We start from the raw sequence: 24,200 nt of genomic DNA on the forward strand, positions 1-24,200 counted from the left end.
AGCGCTTGTTATTTCCAAAATAAAAGTTTATTATTAACTAACTAAATAAATAAATACAAAAATTCTCTAATATAAAATGATGTATAAACACAAATTCGGGATTTTACTAATGGAATCAAATTGAATGGATACGTTTTATAATTTTGACGTAGTCCTATCGCCTGTCTTTACTACATTTTCTTAAAAAATTTTATGAGTACGGTTCCCTTGTCTTTCAGCAAAAATAAAATGAAATATTGCCCTGATGAAACATGTTTTGGGGAAAATATATTTAGTTTTATTCCAGTTCAGATATATTGATAATTCAAAATGATGTAAAAAGTAAAGGTAACAGCGAGCTAACCATAACTCAATAGAGTTTGAAAACCATTTGGCGGTCGTGCACTGCACGAGACCAACGGAAATGCGTCAAGCCAAGGGGACTTTTGTTATACTTTTCCCGTTATGGCGGAGCACACAGAGGCAGAAGGCATTGGCCTGGCCGCTAACAGGTGCGGGTTTTGCATTATATTTCATATTCCGGTTAACACAAACTACCAGTTATACTTAGTCTTGTTTTTTTCCTTAATAGTACACTGAGTAGTGTTACCCAGTTGGCTAATTTGAATCTTTTTAAGCCTCGTTTGGCCTGTTGGTTCGTGGACAATGAAAGCAGCGTAACAACGCTTATATTGTTATGTTTTGAATTTTTATTGCACTTCATGTTATAGTACGTGGTTTAATATATAAATGCATCATAAGAAGTCTATTATGTCAGTTCAGGAAGGTTTGATGTGGGTATGGTTCGTAAGAATGAGTTAAACTGTTGTTTTGTTAGAGTCTGTCTGCAGCAGCCGTTGTGTACTGTAACGTACAGATATTATTTATTAACGTTTATTTTCGCCCCATCAGCATGGCTCAGCAGCCAGCACTGCGTTTCCCTGCCACTGCGCCGCCTCCTGCCGCCAACCTCTCCACCCGCAGGCAGCCTTTACTGAGCACCCCTGTGCCTCCCTTTGCTATGATGAGGGGTCCTCCACCCGCAGCCCGACCGCCCTTCGGACGGATTCCCTTTGACCCCAGTGTGCCCCCTCCCATGGGTGCACCACCTTTACAGGTATGAATGATATATCAGATGCCGATTATTATGTAATTCCTCGACTTTGTGTAAACTGGAATGGAAAGAGTAGGCCTGGGTATTGGGAAGGTTTCGCTGACATCTATGTCTTTCACTTTAAGAGACCCCCGTTTATGCCTCCACCCGGAGGATCCATGCCACCTCCACCTGGCATGATTTTCCCTCCAGGAATACCGCCTACAGCCTCTCCTACTCCTACTTCTGCTCCTCCTTCCCTGCCATCTACAGAAGAGATCTGGGTGGAGAATAAGAGTTCAGAAGGAAAGGTATAGCTTCTCATTCTTAATGGACTGAAAGACACTGTTGATTCCCAAAAGCAAGGCGGCTTGTGTTAGATTAATTTCGTATGGAGAGTTCTTGTTTCTATTTCTTGTTTGTTTAAGAGAGCAAAATTTGTTCTGACAACATTTGATTTGGATTATAGTTATATCCTAAACACTACTATTCAGAGGTATGGGGTCAGAAAGATGTTTTTCAAAGCTTTAAAATACCTTTTTTTCTATTTAAAAGGGGACCTATTTTGCACAGTGTTTGGACATAAATGTGTGTTGGCAGTGTGTGTACACAACCACCCTATAATGATAAAAATCCAACCACTCCTTTTTTTTTAATCCCCATAAATCATAAGCAGTGTCTCAGAACAACCAGTTTCCAGTGTGACGTCACATTAGCCACAGGCCCTGCCCACAAATGTTGACAGACACTGCCATTTTAACATAGAACCACCCTGAGTGAGTTCACAGCCAGTTGTACACAGCCCGCCATTACTGCACTGACGAGAATGTCTCCCAAGCGTTTTAGGTGTTCTGTAGCTGGATGGATTAATCCACTCAGCTCTCTCCACTTACTTCCTAAATTTGAGCCGCTGAAGACGAGGTTGATTCATTTAAAAAAAAAAAAAAAAAAAAAAAATGCTCCCTCAGTTCTGTCGAAATTCGTTTATGTCTGCGGGAATCATTTCACACCAAACTGCTTTGTGAACGAATGACAATACAAAACAGAGGTTGTGCTAAAAAGTTCTTACTCAAGGATAGATCAGTAAACTGTTCCTCCAGCCTCCAGAGTGATACTGGATACGGCAGTAATGAAGGTGAGAGCACTTTATTACAGTTCATTGGAGTTGATTTACGGATATAAAGTTTACCAGTTTATTAAGCACCACCCGAAAAGGCATAAGGTCTTTATATATTTGTTTACTGTTAGTAGGGCTGGGCGATATATCGCATGCGATTCTCACGCGCATTTCGTCAGTAAAGCCGGTTCCCTGATTACTGCTAAATCGCCATCACCTGCTTTCAAATGGAGCGCCTTTTAATAGACAAAGCCGTAGTTCACGGACAAGCCACGCAAAATCGTGTTCAGTATCGAAGATGAATCGACTTCGATAATGAACCCGATTTTGCGTGGCTTGTTATCAGTGAACTACGGCTCTGTCTATTAAAAGGCGCTCCATTTTAAAGCAGGTGATGGCGATTTAGCGGTAATCAGGGAACCGGCTTTACTGACGAAATGCGAGTGAGAATCGCATGCGATATATCGCCCAGCCCTAACTGTTAGTTGTGTATGTTGATGACAATGCAAGGGAGAGAGAGAGAGAGAGAGAGTTTATGGATAATATTTTAATGCACACTTGCACTGTTTTATTAAGCTCTTACAGTGATTTTCTAGAGTGAAAACGGACGCTTCATCTTTTGTGTGAAGTACAATAAACATCATTAAACTCATCTGTAAGTTATAACCGTAATTGAAATAAACTATACCTGTTCTATCTCCATGCAGCATATATTCGCAGTTTCTGACATTATAGTGCGTCCTGACTGACTCCTGATGCCAGAGAATGAGCGTTTGAAGCTCCGCCCTCTTAGGCCAAGTGCAGCAGCTCATTTGCATTTAAAGGGCACACACTGAAACGGCTAGTTTTTGCTCAACCCCAAAAAGGTTTTTTTTAAAAAGGGCAATTTTAACAATATCTGTAGGGTATTTTGAGCTAAAACTTCACATACACACTCTGGGGACATCAGAGACATATTTTACATCTTGTAAAATGGAGCATAATAGCATAATATATAATAATAGCATAATATATCAATGCTGAAAACAGTTCAAAATTAATAAAAAGTTCAAAAGAACAACATTAAATTTAAAATTAATATTAATGCCTTTACTTGCTGAAAAAAATCTTTAAAAAAAAAAACATCTCACTGACCCAAAACTTTTGAATAGTAGTGTGTTTTTGTGTGTATGTATGTATATATATGTGTGTGTGTGTGTGTGTGTGTATATATATATATATATATATATATATATATATATATATATATATATATATATATATATATGTGTGTGACAAATAATATTTTTATATAAATATGCTTAAAGAGTTAGTTCACCCGAAAATGATCCCATAATTTACTTACCCTCAAGCCATCCTTTCTTATTTCAGTCAAACACAATCAGTGTTATATAAAAAAGAATATTCTGGCTCTTTTTTAGGCTTTATAATGGGAGTGAACAGTAACCAAGATTTTGAAGCCCAAAAAAGCACGTCCATCCATCATAAAAGTAATCCATATGGCTCCAGGGGTTTAATAAAGGCCTTCTGAAGCGAAGCGATGCGTTTTTGTTTGACAAATATACATATTTATAACTTTATAAACTAGAATCACTTATCAGTAATTGTATTTGTATATGAAATGAATGCATAATCAATTAGATATTGCATAATGGATTTCTGGAGTTCATGATGCCTTTTATTTACCCAGCCAAATTGCAAACGCAGTGCACTGTTGCATTGTCTTTTCGCTTGATACACTTAGATGATAGTATAAACAAATACTTTGTTACTTTCTTTACAGTGCACAGTTTGATCTAAAGTCCTCTTCTGCAATCTGTCTATGTAGATTCATGACGTCTAAAACATCCAGGTAATAAAATGTTCAAACAAACTCTTTATTAAAAGTCACTGGACTACATAAAAACAAGTTGACAAGACGATCATCCTCAGTTGTAAATACACAGGAAGTAACTCTGGCAAATATACATCTGCTACAGTCACATGATCATCACACAAGTAGAAGTCACTTGACTTAAGTTAACCAAGTAGTATGCTTGCCAGAGTAGATGTTTTCCTCGCCGCTTATTGTGGTGCCCCTTCTCCCCCCGAGGTGGAGCACACTGACCTGTCCTTACAGCGCCGTGGCTTTGTTTATAAGACGTGTTTCTTCTGCATGCTTTTATTCTCTATTCAGGTGTATTATTACAATGCACGTACAAGGGAGTCGTCCTGGACAAAGCCTGAAGGCGTGAAGGTGATCCAGCAGGCTGAGCTGGGACCAATGATGCTGAGCCAGGCAGCGGCGGTGGCTGCAGCAGCCAGTGGAGGTTCCACTGGGCCCGGTCCATCTGTCAGCATCCAAGCTGCAATCAACAGCACTACAGCCACACACACCTCCCAGAGCCTCTCCACATCCATGAGCTCCACCTCTTCTCCCAGCATCACAGCAGCCTCACCTCTCCTCCCAACACCTGTATCAGGTAAATGTCATTCCAGTGAACTTCTAAAGCCCAAAGAATACTGTGTTTTTTACAAGTAAGCTAGTGTATGCTTACAGTGCACATAATAGGGATAAAACTTTCTAGAGCGCGTGTGTCAAGCTATGTTCACGTCCAACATACACAGTGTCCTAACCAGAAAAGACACCATGACGTGTACCCCCAGTACTAGTATTATGTACTACTTTTGATAAGGATTGGCTTTGGTTTTTGATTTTCTTCTCATAGTCATGTTGCTTGTCGCTGAAATGTTATCGCATCGCGTCTGGTTAGGGTAAGAATACATGTAAAAAAAACACTAAGTATACTTTGGGTTAAATATAAATATTTATAATCTTTTCTGTCATCTGTTCAGAAACGGCATTCTGTAAAAACATCTTATTTCATTGATGTCTGTTGGTTTTTGCCGAATTTTTTTTTAATCAGCTCAGCAATTGTTAATTTATTTTGTTTTGATATCAGAAGTAAATCAAGTGTTATCATTCTGTACCCAATTATTTGCACTGTAGCCTCTGATGTAGTGGAGATGCCGTCAGTTGTAACCACAACCCCCAGTGCCATGGCAACCCCAATAGCAGCTGTCAATCCGCCAACGGTTACGGTTGCCATGACTACAGGGCCACCACCTCTGCCGGTGGCATTGCCCCATACTGTACCACAGCCTGCGGCTCCAATGCCAGGATTCCCTCCTGTCATGGTGCCACCCTTCAGAGTGCCCCTTCCTGCCATGCCCATTCCATTGCCTGGTAAGTTTGACCTTAGGACTTGTTGAATCAGTCGTACCCTATTAAAGAGATAGTTCACCCTAAAATAAAAATTAAGGGTATGTTTACACGACAATTATGTACTAAAAATGGAAAACTTTTTCCTTTGCTTTTTTCGCGTACGGACGACAACATTGTCAAACCGATTCCCATTCACACGGATCTGCGAAAACTATTAAAAACACTGCATTACTCATGCCAGGCCAGTAGTTGGCGATGTCACTTTGTCAAGAATCACTTTGCGCCTATGGACTGAACACGTAATATGCATGATGTCAGCAATTTCACAAATTCACATTTTTGTAGTTTACACGGAGACAGTAACTGTATAGTTTTCAAAAACTTGCACATTGAAACCAGTTTTCAAAAGTTTACGTTTTCAGGCCCCCAAAATGCTGTTGTAATGTAAATGAACAGCCAAAATACAGTTTATGTATGCATTATTTAACAAAATTCATGACCTGGGCCTTTGGTCTTCTGTGCACAGCTACATGTCGTGCGGGTTGGTGAGACTTTATTTAGCTCCGCCTCATCCAGAAAGAGCACACAAGTTGTGAGAAATCAAGGCTAAGAAAAACATTTCTTAAAAATTCTCCTTTTGTAGTCCATAAAAGACAGAAGGGCATACAGTATTAGAACAACACCAGGGAGAGTAAATGACTTTTTCATTTTAGGGTGAACTATCCCTTTAAGAATTCTTCAGCTTTAGTATGCTCTGAATGCAACTGCCTTTCTCTCCTCTGTTCCTTGTCTTTCTGTCTTCTTACTATCCAGGGCATGTAGTTTGACAGGAACCTGTAGAGTTGAAAAGATGCCCTTGTTTTTCCTGTCTGCTTATTGGATGACAGTTAACTAACATCTTTAATGAAACTGTATGACGTAGAAGATGATTCCTCAAAGCAAAGCAAGCTCTATTGTAATAAATATGTGATAACTGCATTAAAGTCGTAGTGTTGCAGAAGTGATGTCCATTGTTCTATAGATGGCAGTAATCTGCCATTTTCATGTGCACTTGTTGCCAAGCAACATAGGCTGACGTTATTGCCTAAATTCAGTTAAATATAGATCAATTAGCAATTTAAGATAATACTGTAGTATTTTCATCATAAATGATCTAGCATTTATTCTCCTGACACCTGGAAGTAGTAGATGACGTATGTTTGTGTTTTTTCCAACACTCTGTGCTTGCTTATACGCTCTTTCAGGTGTAGCAATGATGCAGATAGTCAGCTGTCCCTATGTAAAGACTATCTCTCCTACCAAAAACGGTAATTCCTTCCCCGTTATGGCATGTTAGTAACTGTTGTGCATCTCTATGCTTTCTTTTAATGTAATTATTTCAGATTAGAGGCCCCTCTGTTTCTTACAAATGAGACATTGTTTTAACAACATCATGCCACTTTTATGACTTGTTTTTGACTTAACATTTTTCGTAGTTTGAGTAGATCATTTTTCCCCTTTGAAAACATTTAACAGTTACAGTTGAGTTGTAGGCAGTAACAGAGATAATACATTGCTATAGAAATTCAGATAAAACAGTGTTTTGATTTGTTGTAAATGTGTTCCTACCTTGTGTCCCTTTTTTCTTTGATGGTTTTAATGTGATATTGTGGTGGTATTGTCTTTGCATGCCTTATTCTCGTATTTAATTTAATATTTCAAATTTTGTGTTATATGTTGTGCAGTAATTAAATCATCCAACACATATTGTATAATGGCTAAATAATCTTTTTTTCCAATTCTGACATCACCTCTTTTCATTTTTTTTCTTCTTTTTTAACCCCTCCCCTGATTTTGTGTATGTTATATCAAGGTATGCTCCATGGCATGGCACCACCTTTAGTACCCATGATGCCCCCTCAAATGGCGATGGCTGGGCCCTCAGGACTGCCTGGATCTCTGAGCACATCCGACTGGACTGAGTTTAAAACCCCAGAGGGAAAGTCCTATTACTACAATAAACACACACAGGAGACTACCTGGGACAAACCAGAAGAGCTCAAAGAGACAGGTTAGAGACTGGGACAAAGGCTGCATTTACACTGCAAGTTTTAACACAGATCTGGGGCCGTATTCACAAAACATTTTATCTTACCACTAAGAGTTCTCCTAAATAGCAGTAAAAGTTCTTAGCTAAGAGTTTTCTCTTAAAACCTATTCACAAAGCTGCTGAGACAAACTTTTACTAAGGAATAGACAGAAGTCTTAAGCTAAGAGTAAGGGCGGGGTTGACCTCGTTGCTATGGAGTAAACACACAGTGATTGGCTGATGGGGGAGGAGTCAGCGATTTAATCATAGAAATATTGTAGAATGAGGTGTCATGTTTCCATATTAAAATAAAGGTTTTAAAATACGAATGTTGCCCTATTCTAATAAATATTTTTTAATAAAAATGTTGCCATAGTCAAAATAAAATTTTGCCATATTGTTGCCATAAAGGTTTTAAAATAGGTTAAGTGTCACTAATTAAACTAGTATATACAGTTAATTGTCCACCTCTTGGATGTCTGCATCTCAAGAGATTGTAGAATTCAAGCGACAAATTATGTTTTATAAACAAAGTTTACACATTCGAACAGTTTTTCTAATCAGCTTGAGAGGAGGAATATATACACAGACGAAAGCCGACTCGCCTATAGTTACTTCGACAGTTTTCTGCATCACTCCGCCACCCCACTCTTCACTCTCGGCTGGGGATACAGAGATAACTTTGGGTTTGGGCTAAATTCCAAGCTCGGAGCCCTCAATCCCCTTGGACAGCACACCAAATACGCTTATATATATATATATATATATATATATATATATATATATATATATTTTTTTTTTTTTTTTTTTTTACTCTATTCAATCATTTGTAAGTGTAAACTCATGAAAACCATTGCCACAGGTAAATAGGACAATATTTATTTATTTGTTAATTTTTTTTTTTTTTTTTCGTAGATTCAAATCTATAAATAAAATTGTATTGCATTTATGAAGAAAAAGTTCAGCAAAAGTTCAGCAACTAAGGCTATTGCCTCAATGGTGTACAGTGTCTTTAGGACTGTTTGTGATTTGGTCTTAGTAACTTAGGAGTCCTCTTGACTACTCCTAACGTTTCACAGATTTAGGAGCTACTTTTTGCGCTAAAATGTTTTGTGAAATACTCTTAGAGCAAAAATTTAGGACTCCTAAAATTAGGACTGACACGCCCATTATTTTTAAGAGTTTCTCCTAAATCGACAAGTTAGGAGCTACTTTTAGCCTTAAGATGTTTTGTGAATCTTTTGATCATATCTGATTTTTTTTTTTTTTTTTTTTTTTTTTGGTTCCGTCTGTTTACATTCATTGAAGACATGACTTGTATCCAATATTGGTGTTTATATTAATCTCCGACCAAACTAGAATGATTCCATTGGTGATCGATTGTAGTGACACGGTTGACCCTTGGGTAATGAATGTCTTTATATAAAAATCAGGTGTTTTTTTTTTTTTTACTTTAAATCCCAATATGTATATGTAGAAACAATACCGAAAACTTCGGCGTATGCGATGCCTTAACTAAAATTTACTACATAAATAACCAAAAATACAATGGAGGAGAACACCTACACACTAATTAACATAAAGTACTAGCCACCAGTTCGAGCCATCACGCACTACGGAATTAATAATTGTCAGTGAGGCTGAGATTAACACTGAGTAGGGCTGTACATAACAAAGGGATCATTATTTGCCAATCAAGGCCGAATCAAGTGGTTAACAGATAACCCCGTTCACACCAGCATATGAATGTGCACATACAATTAACATGTGAAACTTGTGGCACGCTCTAACTCCATCAGGTTAACTATTATACGAGTGCATCAAACAACTCACAGAAATGCTGTCTAAATAAACCACAGACTAAATTAACAGTTCAAAGACATGTTGGTTGGCTGGCTGGCTGCTTCTAGCACGACAAAGGTGAGTGAGGTCTGAAGCCCAAGCGCTCACTGCAGGTGGAATGCCCCCAAACCCCCTTTAAACGATCAGCAACCACACCGATTGGCAGAACGCTGGTCATGACTTCAGAACGTCATGACATCACCAGGATCAACCTAAATAACTCGATAGATAGGTAACAAAAGAGAGGGAGGAAAAAAAACAAAACAAAATACAAAACATACGTGGAAGGTAACAATCCCACTTATACCTTGATCACTAAAAGTTGTGATTGATGTTTGCAGCAGACAATTTGACTGAATGGATAAAAATAACAATAGTTTTTGGTAATTTTATTTATGGGTTGGTAGATATAGAATTCTGAAGTGAAATAAAGTCCAGATATCGGATATGTATCTGATTTAAAACCACATTTGGAAATGGCTCTGAAAGGATATAGAAAAAACGGATCTCACATGGATTTATGTGTTTGCATGTGTACAACAATATCCAATCTGTGTCAGATGTGAGTAAAAAAAAAATAGGAGTTTTTGTGCAAGTGTAAATGCTTCCAAAAACATGAGGCAATCACCCTTGTTGTGACTTGAAAAAAAAAAACCTAATACTATTGACATTTTCTTTTATTTTTGCTCTCACTTGTTAAAGTACCTGTTAAATATGGGTTGAAGATCAGTGCTGAAATGTCTTAGCTAGTAAATATCATTTGAACACATTAGTTATAGTCTGTTTTCTTGAATAAAGCTTTGAGTCTTTTATGAGATTTGACAATTGCTTGTCTCCATGTTCCCACAACAGAAAAAGAGAGTGAGAAGATCAAGGATGCAGCTATTGACATGATTGATGCTGAAATCATGGACATGGAAGATGGAAGCCCAAAAATCGACCCACCAAAAGAGCAAAAAGAGGTTGGTAACATGCCTAGTTTTCTAAATTGTTTTGTATAAACAAGAGATTCTGACATCATCTGTGTATTACTCTTAGGAGCTGAAAGATGAAGAGATGACAGAGGAACAGAAGGCAGCGAAAAAAGCAAAGCCCGTTGCAACAACACCCATTCCTGGCACGCCATGGTAGGCAACCGCTCATGCCTGTTTACTCAAAACAGATTTGTTTGACTCACACAAATCAGATCAACAACTTTAAATATACAAAGTTTTTATTATTTGTTAATCACCCTCAAAATGAGTTCACAAACCGGTAAATGCCAAATGATATAGTTGGAGCTCTTGAATGTTGGCTCTTTGTATTAGATTGACCTGTACCCAATGCTTATGCGCCAGGTGTGTGGTATGGACGGGCGACGAGCGGGTGTTCTATTATAACCCCACCACACGTCTGTCCATGTGGGAGCGACCGGAGGAGCTGGTGGGACGGGTTGATGTAGATAAAGCTATTCAGGAACCTCCGCACAAAAGAGGCCTGGACAACAGCCACAAAATGGGTAAAAGTCTTCTCCGTAGAAATGAATGTGTACATATCTCTCCTATCAAGTTTTTTGCATTTTGTTTCATAGAAATGACAGATTATTATTCATGTATTTATTAAATGAGTGTGTCTGTGGTACACCACTGTTGTCTAAAGTGGGGAAAAACTCCTGTATGTCAGCTGTGAGCATGAAGCGTTCTATATCCATGTCTGACTCATTCAACAGCTTGTTAATAGCTGTCTAAACCTTCTGTTGCATGTTTGTGTTTCCTGTGACACAGTGCTGACTAAAGAGGAACAAGAGTTCGCTGTTGCAGAAGACACACCTGAGGATGAACCCAGTAAGGCCAAGAAACGAAAGTGAGGATTTTTTCTATATTTTATTCTCTGCTTGATAAAATCATGCGCAAATGAGACCAGGGCCCTATACCATGATGTTAGTTGAAATAACTCGGGGTTTGTTCAATTTGAGACAACCAAACCAGTTCAGTCAGGCTTTGTTGGTACCATGACGCTGATCATCATCTTTCTCTGTCAACTCAGGCTTTGATCCTGTGTTCATGGAGCATGTGCACATGAAAGTGTGACATCAGTAGTGAACAGCCAATCACATGCCTTGAAACATAGAGATAATGCGATTCACTTTTCGCGAGAGAAGCAGCAAGATTAATTTCTCTCTTCTGCTGAAGATTAAGAGATTAAAGAATATGAAGTAAATAAATGCATTCACACAGCAAGAAGAAAATATCTTTAGAAATCTTATATAATAATATACACAGTATACAGTATATAGGTATACAAAGACTTGGACATGTAAGCTCTCATGTAGTCATTTTTAAAGCTTTATCTACTGATTCCAAATCTTTTTTATCTTACATATTATCTGTATACATTTATGTTCATTTAAACTAAATGTTTAAAGGATTAGTTCACTTTAAAATGAAAATTACCCCAAGCTTTTCTCACCCTCTTTCTGATTAACACAGAGTTATATTAATAAATATCCTGACGAATCCAAGCTTTGTAATGGCAGTGAATGGGACCAACGAGTACGAAGCTCAAAAAAAGTGCATCCATCCATTATAAACGTACTCCACACGGCTCTGAAGTCAAAGACATCTTGTGCATGTTTTTCATGCCGAAAATTCAGGCTTGATGTGAATAGGCCTGTTTATGCTCAAACGCATGTCTTCTGGCTAATTAGTTGTTTTGTGTTTTAGGATAGAGGAGAAGAAGGAGGTCGACTCAGAAAAGGAGGCAGCCATGGAGGCTGAGCTGAAGGCAGCGCGCGAGAGAGCCGTGGTACCTCAGGAAGCTCGGATGAGTCAGTTTAAAGACATGCTGCTTGAGCGGGGGGTAAGACATGTATAAAAATAAATTAAACAAGCACATTATGTAATATATACACTCCAGTTCAAAGGTTTGTGGTCAGTATGCCTACCCCAAACTTTTGAGAAAGTGTCTTTTTTTTTTTCATAAGTGTAACGTGAATCATGTGAGATTATTCTGCTCGTAACAACACTTACAAGGCAGAACTTTACTCCTCAAATATTATATTTAGGGCTTTTTCTAAACTCACTTAAATCCAGTTGATTTAAATACAGATTAAATACGTTATGAAATACTGATATACTTAGAAATCGACACAAACTGTTTAGCTAATGCCTGAGATATTTCATAATGAAAGATTTGGCTGGGCGTGATTCATGCAGTGTGGTTTATATATTTATTTTCTGGTCCAAAAGGTTAAACCCATCATTTGTTTTAAGCTTCGGTCCTCATTAAAATACTCACCTGACATTTTCTGGTGATCAGAGAAGCACTGATCAGTGGAGGCTCACATCTCCCCCCCCCTCTTGGCAACAGATTTGATGTTTCTACTATGAAATATGGATAAACGCATATGTCATTTATGTAATGGAGATCCCTTCAAGTCTGTAGTAGAGAGCTATCTGCCCTTTGCCACACCGTCCTATGCCAAAGATGAAAGGCACATTTGCAGTCAAAGGGTCTCATCATCAAGGCAAGACCCCTTCCCCCTCTTTTCCTCCTCATCCTCGGACCCCCACGTGTCTGAGAGGTGCCGTACAGCAGCATATAGTCATCACTCCAATAGACGAGCTGCCTGTTCACCCCCCATCTAATTACTCCTCTCTCATTGCGCCAATTAGCATGGTGGGAAAAGAAAGGGTTGGAGGCTGAGAGAAGGAAGCTGAGGACCACCTGTTGGGCTTGTGTCATTCATTAGGGATGGTGGGATGGAGGATGAAAAGCAGTGGGCTCACACACCCTGACTCCAGCGCTACAGGAGGGGGACACACTCAGAGGGGCTCACCTACTGAACGCTCTCTTCTTGTTATAATGGCCCTAATTAAGAGGAAGGGGGGTTGAATTGGCTGTGACTTTTTTTTTTTTTTTTTCTCTCCATCTCTCTACACTTTTCAGGTCTCTGCGTTCTCTACCTGGGATAAGGAGCTTCATAAGATTGTATTTGATCCACGTTATCTACTGCTCAATCCCAAAGAGAGGAAACAGGTACACGCTTCACTGTATTTAGCCACTACCATATCCACAATGTGAAAACTGGTTCATATCAGTATTGTACATTTGCCCACTCATTGTACATTTGCCCATCTCCATCTCATGCCACTGTCCTTTCTGCAGGTGTTCGATCAGTATGTGAAGACGCGTGCTGAAGAGGAGAGGAAAGAGAAAAAGAATAAAATCATGCAGGTCAAAGATGACTTCAGGAAAATGATGGAGGAAGCTAAACTTGGGGTCAGGTAAACAGTACACCATTAGGATAAAACTAATTTGCCAATGTTGTTAATATTGTTGTGCACTTTGTTTTTTTTTTTTCTGATAAAGACCTTACATTGGAACCAAGAAGGTTTTATATTTTAAAATGTTGGGCTTTGCGTGGCATCTTAAAAATTTGCAGAGCAATGGGCATCTGTCTGCATGCTTACATAGACAAATAATTACAAAATAGCATAAGAAGAATACAAGAACATGTCCTATGTGAACTGCGTTCAAGTTGTTTGTCTATTTAATGTTTTTGTCTGCCATAATATAATGTTTTTGAATTAATCACAACTATTGAATAAATCCATTCAAGCATTCGGGTTAAGTTGTTTTTGTTTTTTTGTTTTTTGTGTTTTTGAAAGTCTCTTATGCTCAAGGCTGCATTTATGTGATCCAAAACAGTAAAAACGGTAATATTTTGAAAATATTACAAATTAGATTTTTCTATTGAAATCATTCTAATATGGTGATTTGGTGCTTAGGAAACTTTTTTCATCATTTTTGAAGGCAGTTCAAAAATATTAAAGAACTTATAGGATTAGTTCACTTTCAAATGAAAATTACCCCAAAGTTTACTCCCCCTCAAGCCATCCAAGGTGTATATGACTTTCTTCTTTCCGATAAACACAATCGGAGATATATTCATAAATATCCTGGTGCATCTGAGCTTTATAATGGCAGTGAGCGGGATCAACGAGTATGAGCTGAAGAAAGTGCCTCCATCCACATCCATCCACAATAAACATTTTCCACATGGCTCCGGGGGGTTAATAAAGGCCTTCTGAAGCGAAGCGTTGCGTTTGTATAAAAAAATCAATTTTTAACAAGTTATGAAGTAAAATATCTAGCTTCCACCAGACCGCCTTCCATATTCTACTTACAAAGAAAGTGTAAAACTTTCGCAGTTCAAAAAGCTTACACTATGTCCTACACCTTCCCTATTCAACTTACAGAAAAAGCTTAACTGACACGACGCCAGTTCCTTTTTTTTTTTATTTTATTTGAATACGAAGGTGGTCTGGTGGAAGTTAGATATTTTACTTCATAACTTGTTAAATATGGATATTTCCTTACACAAATGCATCGCCTCGCTTCAGAAAGCCTTTATTAACCCCCCGGAGCCGTGTGGAGTACGTTTATGATGGATGGATGTGGATGGAAGCACTTTCTTCAGCTCATATTCGTGACCCCTGTTCACTGCTATTATTAAGCTTGGATGCGTCAGGATATTTATCAATATTTCTGTGATTATGTTCATCAGAAAGAAGAAAGTCACATATACCTAGGATGGCTTGAGGGAGGGTAATTTTCATTTGAAAGTGAACTAATCCTTTAATATGTTTGTGGAAACTGATTTGATTAATTGATGTAATTGATTTGATTAAAAAGATTTAACTGATTGGCAATCTTAATTCAGCGTTAACCTGATAAGGGCTCAGTTTTGCCACAATCACAATCAAAGTTAAGTTGTTTTTATTTGTATAGCTCTTTTCACAAGCTGTTATTATATCGTTTCTTAAAGCCTCTTTGAGTATGTCAAAGGTGACTGGCAAGGAAAAAAACTGTAAAATGTTTAGGTAGTGGAAAGAAAAAACTTTGAGAAGAACCAGACTCAGAGGGAAGGGAGCCCATCCTTCTCTTGCATTGCAATGATTGTACATATGTTAAATACATAACATAACAAGGACCACTTTTTCTCTTCACAGAACAACGTTCAGTGAGTTTGCTGCCAAACATGCCAGGGATTCACGCTTTAAGGCTGTTGAAAAGATGAAAGACAGAGAAGCCATTTTTACAGAATTTATGACAGCCTTCAGAAAGAAGGAGAAAGAGAACTCAAAGAACCGTGGGGAGAAGGTGAGGAGCTAAAGTTAATACACAACTGTTACATTATTTTATTGAAAGATGTCAGTCTTATTAAACATTCAGAAGTGGGCCTTGTTATTTAACTGACATTTAATACAATAGAAACAAGTGCTCAATGGGTACACAAAGAAAAAATAGGACCATCTACCAAAACATTACACTTTGAATATCTCTTGGTAACTTTTTAAAACACACTGCATGTTCACAGATGAATGCACTCATAGGCTGAGACTAAGAGGCTGCGAGTGTCTATTAGTTGTTCATGAGCTGTAATCTGCCCTGGCGATTGGTCTGAACACTGTCAGTCTCTGTGGCTAGGGTTAAGTGCAGAAAGTCTGGGCTGATTGCCTTTGGCAGCTAAAGGTCAGCCATCAAACATTAATGCCAGTGAAATGTCACCTGTGTGGGGGGGCCATAGGTTAGGAGGGAGTGTTCACCAGGTGGGGTTCACTGGAGGATGCCCATCTAATTCTGTGATTATCAAACTGTATTAACAATAGCCGCGTTTCCACCGAAATTACCCAGAACAATTTGTCCCAGGAACTTTTTAGGCAAATTAGTCCGGTGACATAGGACTGCGTGCGACTTTCCAGTGTCCGCTGGATTTCGCCCTCCGCATATAATCTTAATAAAGCTTGAACCTCATCGTAGGTCCATCTGTCTTGTTTTTTTTTTTTTTTTTACTCCATATTTGATACAAATAGCAAACAACTCTTACTGCATGCACTGCAACAGACTTTTAAAAATGGTGGTTGAAATAAAAGCTGCGTGGAGTCAACCAATCAGCATGTTCAGCACCCAAGTTCCACCCCTGAAAGTTCCAGAACTTTGAAAAAGTACTGCCTCGAGAACAGGGACTTTCTTAGGGGGACATTTTTACCCGGAACTTCATTTAGACCCTGGTCCCTGAGGTCGAAACACATCGAGTACCACCCCAAAGTTCCTAGTTCTGCGGTGGAAACGCGGCTAATGATCAGATGTCATTTTAGTCACATTTTTGGGCTACTGCAGTTGCCGGTGGCAGCAGTGACTCAATCACTGGCCTTGGATATATGTAAAGGTATAATTCAGAAGTACTCAAAATGTCTCATTCTCCAACAAAATATTACACAAGTAATGCAAGTAATCCTTTAACAGACTTTCCATGCTCAACGGTTCCATTGTGGTGGGTGATAATAAGTTGTCATCCCATGTGGGATTTAAACCCCAATCCTTTTGCCTGCCAGCCTAGATCTACACAGGCCATAATCAAACCTGCATGCCTGCACACTTATTGTGGACATGTCCATGACCCACTATGTCATAGTTGGCCAAAATCAGGCCACCATAGTATACTTTTGTTGGGGTTTGTTGGGCTTGGAGTAATTTTGAAGAATAACCTATTAATGAAGCAACTTTTAAAAATGTATATATAGTATTTGGTGGCAATAGTAAAAATGGTAATAGGTCATGGAAATTGAAATTGAACCACTATAGCCCCCGATATACTTTTCAAAGAATAAATTGATGTGATTTTGGTGCTCTGGGGCTCCACCTTCTTTGACATGGAAATCTTCTTCAGTTCGTTTCTTCTGTTCAGTCCGTTGAGGTCAGATGCAAGTAAAAACATGAACACTTGAGAACACACTGGCGTAGCACATATTTACATATTCATCTCAATGATGCTCACAGCAGCATGGGCGACATCGAGATGTTGGTAAACATACCTCTGCTCAGGTATTTCAAACTTCTTTTTACCAGCAAGCAAAGAACAAAAAAGAACTATGCCTTAAGCCCCCTTACCCTATGCATGTTTCTATGGTTTTCTTTAAGGTCAAGCAAGACTTTTTTGAGCTCCTGTCAGATTACCATGTGGATGGTCAGCAGCGCTGGAGCAAAGTGAAGGAAAAGATGGAGACTGACCCTCGCTACAAGGCTGTGGAAACCTCTGCAGTTCGAGAGGAACTCTTTAAGAACTACGTCGAGCGTCTTGCCAAGGTTAGAGAAGCAGCTTCACTTTATACCATGTTTGATGCCAGCCCAACCCTGTTATTTTGTAGACAATAAGTGAAAACTACCATTCAGAGATGCATGAAAATGTAGGGCTTTAGAGCATAAGTACTTTTACAGAATGGATAAAAGACATTTGTAATGACAAACATGTACTCACAACTCAATACTTTTCATTTCACTTCACTTCAAAACATTTATAAGCATTTACTTTGTGTCTGGTGATGAATGTAATTTCTTTTGTGAATTTTTTTCTGATCATTGATCTTGATTCTCCCCCAGAATCCAAACTCTGAGAAAGAGAAAGAGTTAGAGAAACAGGCCCGGATAGAGGCCAGTCTGAGGGAAAGAGAGCGGATGGTGCAGAGATTCCGCTCAGAGCAAACCAAAGAGATTGACCGTGAGAGAGAGCAACACAAGAGGGAGGAGGCCGTCCAGCATTTTAAAGCACTCATGTCTGATATGGTAATAAAAGTGTTCAAGTAGGGCTTAATGTCATGATGCCAGATTGAATATCTTATACAATAATATAGAAAATTCTAAATTGGAAAATTTTCACTAGTGCTTGTATAAAGTTATATCAGGTGTATTTACACTGTATTTGGTGTGTGTGTGTGTGTGTGTGTGTATATATATATATATATATATATATATATATATATATATATATATATATATATATATATATATATATATATATATATATATATTATATTTATTACATTATCAGCAACTTAATTTATTTTTGGATTTAAGTTAGATTTAGAATCCCAGATTTCTATTGTGGTCTTACATTTTTAGACCCCACTGTATAGATTTTATTTGTCTAACGTTTGATTAATTTTATTTATATATTTACATTTTTTATATATATAATATATATATATGAGGTTTGAATACTTTCACAAGACACATATCTTATATGTGTCTTGTGAAAGTATTCAAACCTCTTCATTTTTTCACATTTTATGTTGCTGCCTTATGTTAAACTACTTTAAATGACGAAATAACATTAATCTACACTCCATACACCATAATGACAAAGCAAAAAAACAGATCTGTGACAACTTTGCAAATTTATAAAAAAACAAAAAACAAAACTGAAATAAGTACATTGCATGAGTATTCAAACCCTTAACTCAGGACTTAGTTAAAGGTGCCCTAGATTAAAAAATTGAATTTACCTTGGCATAGTTAAATAACAAGAGTTCAGTACATGGAAAAGACATACAGTGAGTCTCAAACCCCATTGTTTCCTCCTTCTTATATAAATCTAATTTGTTTAAACGACCTCAGAAGAACAGGTGAATCTCAACATAACACCGACTGTTACGTAACAGTCGGGGTGTACGCCCCAATATTTGCATAATGCCAGCCCATGTTCCCAACATTATGAAAGGGATTACACAAGGGCAGCCAGTTAACGTCTGGAGCTGCACACAGCCGAATCATCAGACTAGGTAAGCAAGAACAATAGCGAAAAATGGCAGATGGAGCAATAATAACTGACATGATCCATGATAACATGATATTTTTACTGATATTTGTAAATTGTCTTTCTAAATGTTTCGTTAGCATGTTGCTAATGTACTGTTAAATGAGGTTAAAGTTACCATCGTTTCTTACTGTATTCACGGAGACAAGAGCCGTCGCTATTTTCATTTTTTAAACACTTGCAGTCTGTATAATGCATAAACACAACTTCATTCTTTATAAATCTCTCCAACAGTGTAGCATTAGCCGTTAGCCACAGAGGACAGCCTCAAATTCACTAAAACTTTAACATCCAAATAAATACTTTACTCACATAATTCGAAGCATGCATACAGCATGCATGATGAACATCTTGTAAAGATCCATTTGAGGGTTATATTAGCTGTGTGAACTTTGTAAATGCGCTGTAATATAGTCGACAACTCATGTGGCAGGGAGCATGCGATTTAAGGGGGCGGCACCGAGTGTAAATCAGTGCATTGTTAATGATGCCCCAAAATAGGCAGTTAAAAAAATGTATTTAAAAAAATCTATGGGGTATTTTGAGCTGAAACTTCACAGACACATTCAGGAGACACCTTAGACTTATATTACATCTTGTGAAAAAGCATTCTTGGGCACCTTTAAAGCACCTTTACAGCCTCAAGTCTTTTTGGGTATGATGTGACACATCTGCATTTGGCGATTTTCTGCCATTGTTCTCCTCAGATCCTCTCAAGCTCTTTCAGGTTGGATGGGAACTGTCAGTGAACAGCCATTTTTTTTTAGGTTTCTCCAGAGATGTTTGACTAGGTTCAAGTTCGGGCTCTGGCTGGGCCACTCAAGGACATTCACAGAGTTGTCCATAAGCCACTCTTGCATTTTATTAGCTGTGTGCTTAGGATCATTGTCCTTTTGGAAGGTGAACCTTCTGCCCATCCTGAGGTTCTGAGTGCTCCAGACTAGGTTTTAATTAAGGCTAACTCTATATTTTGCTGCATTGAGCTTTCCTTCTACTCTGAAGGGTCCCCCAGTCCCTGCCACTGAAAAACAGCCCCACAGCATGATGCTGCTACCACCACAGTTTACAGTTGGGATGGGATTGTGCCACTGATGAGCAGTGTCTGGTTTCCTTTATACATGATGCTTGGAACTGAGGTTCATAAGACCAGAGAATATTGTTTCTCACAGTCCGAGGGAGTCCTTTAGGTGCTTTTTTGCAAATTCCAAGTGGGTTTTCATGTGTCTTCACTGAGAAGAGGCTTGAGTCTGGCCACTCTGCCATAAAGCACAGATCAGTGGAGTGTTGCAGTGATGTTTGTCCTTCTTTAAATTTCTCCCATCTCCATATATGTTGATGTAGCTCAACCAGAGTGACCATAAGCTTCTTTGTCACCACTCTAACCAAGGCCTTCTCCAACGATTGCTCAGTTTGGTCAGGAGGCCAGCTCTAGGAAGAGTCCTGGTTGTTCCAAACTTCTTCCATTAAGGATTATGGAGGCTACATGCTTCTGTGAAGCTTTAATACAGCAGATTTTTTTGTAGTCTTCCTAAGATCGGTGCCTTGACACAATTCTGTCTCTGAGATAGGGCTGGACGATTAATCGAAACCGAAATTTAGAACCTAGAACCGACGTCATTTTCCCATGTCGGTTATTTCATTTTTTAAATTCTGTTAATACTTTCCCCTTAAAAACACTACCGTGTGTGTCGTCCCGTAACTCCGCCCCGTCCAGTCAGTGCCATAGAATCAACACCGATGCGAACTGACTCTGAAGCGCTGAGTGAACAGTCAGATAGCGTGAGCCCTCAGTGAGATCACTTTCGTTTTAGTCTTCACTAAACTTTGTCAGTTGTATGTGTTTTAAGGCTTTCCAGTTTGGACATTCATGCAATTTTAGACCCTCTGATGTGTATTATTATATTGAGCTACTGCGCTAATACATTGTCACATGAACACTCATACAGACAGCAGCTGCGCATCACATGAAGATTGCACGCAGAAACTCATTGTCAACATTGTCCTGCGATTTATCAGTAAAGTTGTTTAGAAACGCAAAACTTATAGTATATATATTTGCTTCTTTTGAAGTAACAACTTACAACCCACAGCTTCACAAATAGTAGAGAAGGTATGACTAATTCACACATGCAATCGCTCTCATTAATGCATTAAAATAAATTTACTGGTACTGTGCTAATTTATCTGTATTTGATTTACAACGAGCAGAAATCTGTAAGAACTGTTACGACACGTAGACACAATAACTGCTGAAAGTGAGCTGTTAAGTTGGAGCACTCTTTCATTAGGAAAAAAAGAATATCCCAACTTTAAAAGTCAAGCATATTTACAGTACAAACCTTGTCAGTGAACTATAAGGGCAAAACAAAAACAAAATAATCGTTCATTAATCGTAATTGAGGTCAAATGTTCAATTAATCGAAATTTTGATTTTTAGGTCATAATCGTCCAGCTCTACTCTGAGTTCTACAGGCAGTTCCTTTGACCTCATGGCTTGGTTTTTGCTCTGATATGCATTTTCAGCTGTTAGACCTTTTATTGAGTGGTGTGTGCCTTTCCAAATCATACCCATTCAATTGAATTTGCCACAGGTTAACTCTACTCGAAGTGTACTAACATCTACAAGCAAAATTGGAAAAAGTGCCAGAAAAGGGTATGAATACTTAAGCAATGTAATTATTTCAGTTTTTTTATTTTTAATAAATTTGCAGTGTTATCGCACATCTTTTCTTGCTTTGTCATAATATATGGAGTGTAGATTAATGTAAAAAAAAGTAATTTAAAGTAGTTTAAAAAGGCAGCAACATAAAATTTGGGGTTTGAAAAAATTAAGGGGTTTGAATACTTTTGCAAGCCACTGTATTTGTAAGTAATATGATAGAGTGGTTAAAACATCACCATTATTTATATATATCCTTAATCTTAAATCTAATATCGTAAAATTGTCACTGAAAATTGTATGCTTCATGTGACAGGTAAAGACACCTGATGCTACCTGGTCAGAGACGCGTCGTACCCTGAGGAAGGATCACCGCTGGGAGTCATCCTCATTGTTGGAGAGGGATGAGAAGGAGAGGCTCTTCAACGAACACATCGAGGCCCTTGCAAAGAAGAAAAAGGAGCAATTTCGCCAACTTCTGGATGAGACAACCTCGGTACACCTGTGCCCTGACACCATGTCTTGGGCCACATGTCTAACTCAGTTTGTTCTCAGTTAATCTATTGTATTCAGCCTACTCAGCTGACTCATTTCTTCATCTACATCAGATCACTTTGATGACTTCATGGAAGGAAGTGAAGAAGCTCATTAAAGAAGATCCGAGATGCATCAAGTTTTCAAGCAGTGATAGAGTAAGGCCTGTCTTTGCCTCTTGAACTATTTGAAATTGTTGTACTCCTTTTGTCAAAAAGTCTTTATGGTAAGTCTATATAGTTATGTCTTTATAGTAAGTCTTCATAGCAAGTCTGTATAGTAAGTCTCTGTACCTGCTGCTCACCTTTTCACCATAGAAACGACAGAGGGAGTTTGGTGATTACATCAAAGACAAGTACATCGCAGCCAAAGCAGACTTCAGAACTCTTCTGAAAGAGACCAAGTTCATCACCTACAAGTAAGAAGCTTCAAATACTGTATATGATTATGAAATTATGGGGCATTTCTAGGAATCATTAAATAATTCTATCCTATATAAATCCAATGATTTTTTTTTTTATGTAATAGAAAACAGTTAATGTTCTTAGTATTTCATCTTACAATAATGCCAATACTGTTGTAATTTAATAAATAGAACTAAGTTTTTTCATTTTCTGAAGAAAGTGTAGGTCAAAATTTAAAAGAAGTTGCCTGCCCAAAGGCATGCCACTTACTGTTAAGGTGTTGTGGAAGTATTTTAGCAGGGAGATATGCAGTTGCTAGGGTTTTATGAGTGGCTGCTTGGTGTTTATTTATTAGCGTAGGCCAATAGAGCCCACCTGCAAATCTATGATATGTGTCTATCGGATTTTTTTCCCCACCAGTTTTACCACCCATCAGGTAAAACCGTAAGTCTAAAGTCTGGTTACAAAAGTAATAGCACAATCTCCTCAACAAGTTGAATGATTTGAGTTAAGTCTTGAAATGTAATTTTAATTTTGTGTCTTCAGGTCACGTAAGTTGATGCAGGAGTCAGAGCAGCACTTGTCGGACATTGAGAAGATCTTGCAAAAGGATAAAAGGTACCTGGTTCTGGACTGTATGTCAGAAGAGAGGCACAAACTCCTCATGGGTTACGTGGAGGAACTGGATCGCAGGGGACCACCTCCTCCTCCCACTGCCTTTGAACCTGCTCGGCGCTCCACTAAATGATACCATACACACCTCCCAGATAATTTTCCCACACCTTGGGCCCACACTACCAACGCTCACATCATAGACTCTCAGAAACGTAAAGATAAATCACTCCAGTCCAAAGGTTCTACTTGTCAAACCTTTGAAAGTGAATGGTACAGACCCACTTGCCCCCAGCTCATGCCATAAAGAACATCATGGGTTGATGACCAATCAAATCAGCTGAGTATAAGACACGGAATAAGTATTTGGACCAACTGGAAGTTTTTTTTTTGTTTGTTTTTTGATGCATTTCCAGGTCATCTCCATAACGAGTCAGTGTTTTCATGTCCTTATTCTGTGTTACACAAACACTTTGTCCGTCCAGTCTAAGGGGTTAAATCCACGTTAGATGCTAAATGGAGATTGTAGAGAATCTATCTTGTGTTTGGGTAACCGTCCTGAACGTCTACTGGAGGTAATCACCACCTGGTGCCTGTCGACCCTTTTTTTTTTTTTTCTTCCAGCCACCTTCTGCGGTCTCAAATCACGAACATCAATTTAGTTTCACGTGTCACACCTTTTGCTCCAAACTGTTTAGAAACTGTGATTTGTTGAAATTGGGAGTTCCTCCCAGTTTTGTGAACATTTTTTGGTGACGTTAGTCACCCACAGGGATATTCAAGAATTATGAAAGCCTCTCTGTGTATTTGTCATTTTAACTGACTGTTGGGTTAACATGTAAGATGTTTCTAGATGATGAATATGTATGAATAATATGTATTAGTTCGTTTACAATGTGTTATGACTGACCGTATGAGCACTGGCAGTTGGCCATGTCAACTGGTCTTACGGTTTAATTTAATTGTTCAGATGTTTCTTAAAAAGATATTGTTTTTCGGACTTGCTTTATGTACAGCTGAAGTTGAATAAAAGCAACCCATTTTTTTAAC

General features: G+C 38.3%; 1 protein-coding gene across 2 annotated transcripts; it reads left to right on the forward strand.

Annotated features, from left to right (window-relative positions):
* The first annotated feature begins 338 nt into the window (after positions 1 to 338).
* Positions 339 to 24,199, forward strand: tcerg1a (transcription elongation regulator 1a (CA150)). 2 transcript variants are annotated; one of them, XM_048175936.1, is made up of 21 exons: positions 339 to 491; positions 892 to 1,096; positions 1,219 to 1,383; positions 4,366 to 4,651; positions 5,179 to 5,415; positions 6,639 to 6,701; positions 7,247 to 7,444; positions 10,157 to 10,266; positions 10,343 to 10,431; positions 10,642 to 10,802; positions 11,068 to 11,146; positions 12,007 to 12,142; positions 13,232 to 13,321; positions 13,451 to 13,569; positions 15,298 to 15,448; positions 17,270 to 17,434; positions 17,729 to 17,911; positions 21,917 to 22,096; positions 22,209 to 22,292; positions 22,452 to 22,552; positions 23,085 to 24,199. In XM_048175936.1, the coding sequence occupies exons 1-21, from the start codon at positions 445 to 447 to the stop codon at positions 23,284 to 23,286; spliced, it is 3,051 nt and encodes a 1,016-aa protein (XP_048031893.1). In that variant the 5' UTR covers positions 339 to 444; the 3' UTR covers positions 23,287 to 24,199. The 2 variants fall into 2 exon arrangements, with proteins under 2 accessions (XP_048031893.1, XP_048031894.1); XM_048175937.1 differs by lacking the exon at positions 6,639 to 6,701.
* The last annotated feature ends 1 nt before the right edge of the window (position 24,200 follows it).

Source organism: Megalobrama amblycephala, linkage group LG23, assembly GCF_018812025.1.
Source record: "Megalobrama amblycephala isolate DHTTF-2021 linkage group LG23, ASM1881202v1, whole genome shotgun sequence".
Taxonomy (NCBI): domain Eukaryota; kingdom Metazoa; phylum Chordata; class Actinopteri; order Cypriniformes; family Xenocyprididae; genus Megalobrama; species Megalobrama amblycephala.